This window comes from Apaloderma vittatum, unplaced genomic scaffold (genome assembly GCF_000703405.1).
Source record: "Apaloderma vittatum isolate BGI_N311 unplaced genomic scaffold, ASM70340v1 scaffold18037, whole genome shotgun sequence".
NCBI lineage: Eukaryota > Metazoa > Chordata > Aves > Trogoniformes > Trogonidae > Apaloderma > Apaloderma vittatum.
Window position 1 is genome coordinate 3,770 of NW_009724801.1, and position 2,179 is coordinate 5,948.

A 2,179-nucleotide genomic window follows, 5' to 3' on the forward strand; every position below is an offset into this window, starting at 1 on the left:
GATGACTTGAAGGCAGGCACTCCCCTCCCTTTGCCCTGTCCCAACCCAGTGCTCAGAGGGCCGAGGGGAGCAGCAGAGAGGGGCGAGCAGGAGTGGGGGTTATGAACTCTCTTGCTGCTGGTCCTTTGTTCACCTGCTCCAATTTCTGAACTTGTTGCTGAGAAGGGGGGCACACAGTGGTGGGGAGGCCCCTTGGGGTAGCAGCGCCTCTGCGGTGAATCTGAGGACCCCACTGAGCACTCAGACGCTGGGGTTCAGTGTGGGGTTCTGGTGGGTGGAGGAAGAGCCAGGTCAGGGTGAGAGCAAAGGCGAAGGAGATGCAGGCAGCGAGCGCCTGAGAGGAGAGCGGTGTGTGGCTCCTGGTGGTGGAGCTGGAGAAGGTGCTCGAGGTTCGGCCGGCTCCACAGCTCTGTTGTGCCTCTCTGCTGGCCTCTGCATGGGGTGCTGGGCACACAGCCCTCCTGCCTGGGCAGGGCAAGGGCAGAGCCATGCCCAGCCCTGAGGCCACGTTGCTTTGCAGCCGGAGGTGTCTTGGATCCCCAACAAGCACTACTCGGGCATCTATGGGCTGATGAAGCTGACGCTCACCAAGGCACTGCCCTCCAACCTCTCCAAGGTCATCGTCTTAGACACCGACATCACCTTTGCCACTGACATCGCTGAGCTGTGGGCTGTCTTTGGGAAGTTTTCTGGTGAGGACGGGATGCCCGTGGGGCCCTGCCAGGGTGCTGGGCTCAGGATGGCAGTCCCCATCTGCCACAGTGCCAGCGCAGTGGGTTTGCTTGGGCCTTTCTGAACCTACAGCAAAAGGGTCTGCACCCACATCCCTCTGTTTCTGCAGACAAGCAGGTCATTGGGCTGGTGGAGAACCAAAGCGACTGGTATTTGGGCAACCTGTGGAAAAACCACAAACCGTGGCCAGCTCTGGGACGTGGCTTCAACACAGGTGAGCGTGGGCTGCAGCGCTGGGCTCTGTAATGGCTGGGTGCTCCCTCGGTGACCCACTGTCCTCCCCGGCACGCAGGGGTGATCCTGCTTCTACTCGACCGCTTGCGTCGCCTGGGCTGGGAGCAGATGTGGCGGCTGACGGCGGAGCGGGAGCTCATGAGCATGCTGTCCACCTCGCTGGCCGATCAGGTAACAGCCCCTCCTCTGGGGTGGTCAGCCCTGCAGCGTTCCCCTAGCATCGCTGGCATGGAGAGGCCACGCCGTCTTCCTCATCTCCCTTTCTCTCTCGCTTTTTTTCTTTCTAGGACATCTTTAATGCGGTGATCAAGCAGGATCCAGCCCTGGTGTACCGGCTGCCCTGCTTCTGGAACGTGCAGCTCTCTGATCACACCCGCTCGGAGCAATGCTACACCGAAGTCTCGGATCTCAAGGTGGGTGAGTTTGCTGCCTTGAAGACCTGGGGAGAGCCTGAAGGACAGCGCATGTGCTGGAGCTCCAGGGGAGTCAGCATGGCGTTTGGGGGCCAGGGGAGCCCTGGGTGCTGCTGAGTCCCCCTCCACAGGGTGACACACCACCACTGTCAGGTGATCCATTGGAACTCGCCCAAGAAGCTGCGGGTGAAGAACAAGCACGTGGAGTTCTTCCGTAACCTCTACCTGACCTTCCTGGAGTACGACGGGAACCTGCTGCGCAGGGAGCTCTTCGGCTGCCCCAGTCTCTCCAGCCCTCCCAGTGACCAGGTGAGTGCACTTGCGACTCTGCCTCTGACCCCTGAGCGTGGGGGGAGGTGGGAGCCCCCACACAGCCACCCCAGCTCACCTTGGGGCTCCTGCTCCTCCTGATGTTTGTGGCTTTGCAGCTGCAGCAGGCGCTGGAGGAGTTGGACGAGGACGATCCCTGCTATGATTTCCGCCGGCAGCACCTCACCCAGCACCGCATCCACCTGTTCTTCCTGCAGTACGAGTTCCTGGCCCTTCCCAACCCCACCGATGTCACCCTCGTGGCTCAGCTCTCCATGGACAGGTACTTGCTGGTGGGGCTGGTGGGAGGTTGAATCCTGCTGCCTCTCTTCTGGGGTGGCTCCACAGCTTGGGGGCTACCAGGGGTCTCAAAACATGGCTTCCTCACCCTCAGACCAGCACTTTGCAGTGAGGAGCAACACGCCAAGATGGGAGCAGCAATTCCTCCTGCTGCCCCCTGAACAGGGCTTGGCTGCACGCGGCTGGCTGGC

At 61.4% G+C, this 2,179-nt stretch overlaps 1 protein-coding gene across 1 annotated transcript in view; it reads left to right on the top strand.

The window, feature by feature from the left end:
- Positions 1–2,179, top strand: part of LOC104276379 (glycosyltransferase-like protein LARGE2) — a 6,588-nt gene that overhangs the window by 2,945 nt on the left and 1,464 nt on the right. The window contains exons 4-10 of the mRNA XM_009872670.1: positions 1–12; positions 521–692; positions 842–946; positions 1,025–1,137; positions 1,254–1,379; positions 1,533–1,688; positions 1,808–1,971. The exon at positions 1–12 is cut by the window's left edge and continues 106 nt beyond it. Coding sequence (XP_009870972.1) covers positions 1–12; positions 521–692; positions 842–946; positions 1,025–1,137; positions 1,254–1,379; positions 1,533–1,688; positions 1,808–1,971 — 848 coding nt within the window. The remainder of the gene's footprint in view (positions 13–520; positions 693–841; positions 947–1,024; positions 1,138–1,253; positions 1,380–1,532; positions 1,689–1,807; positions 1,972–2,179) is intronic.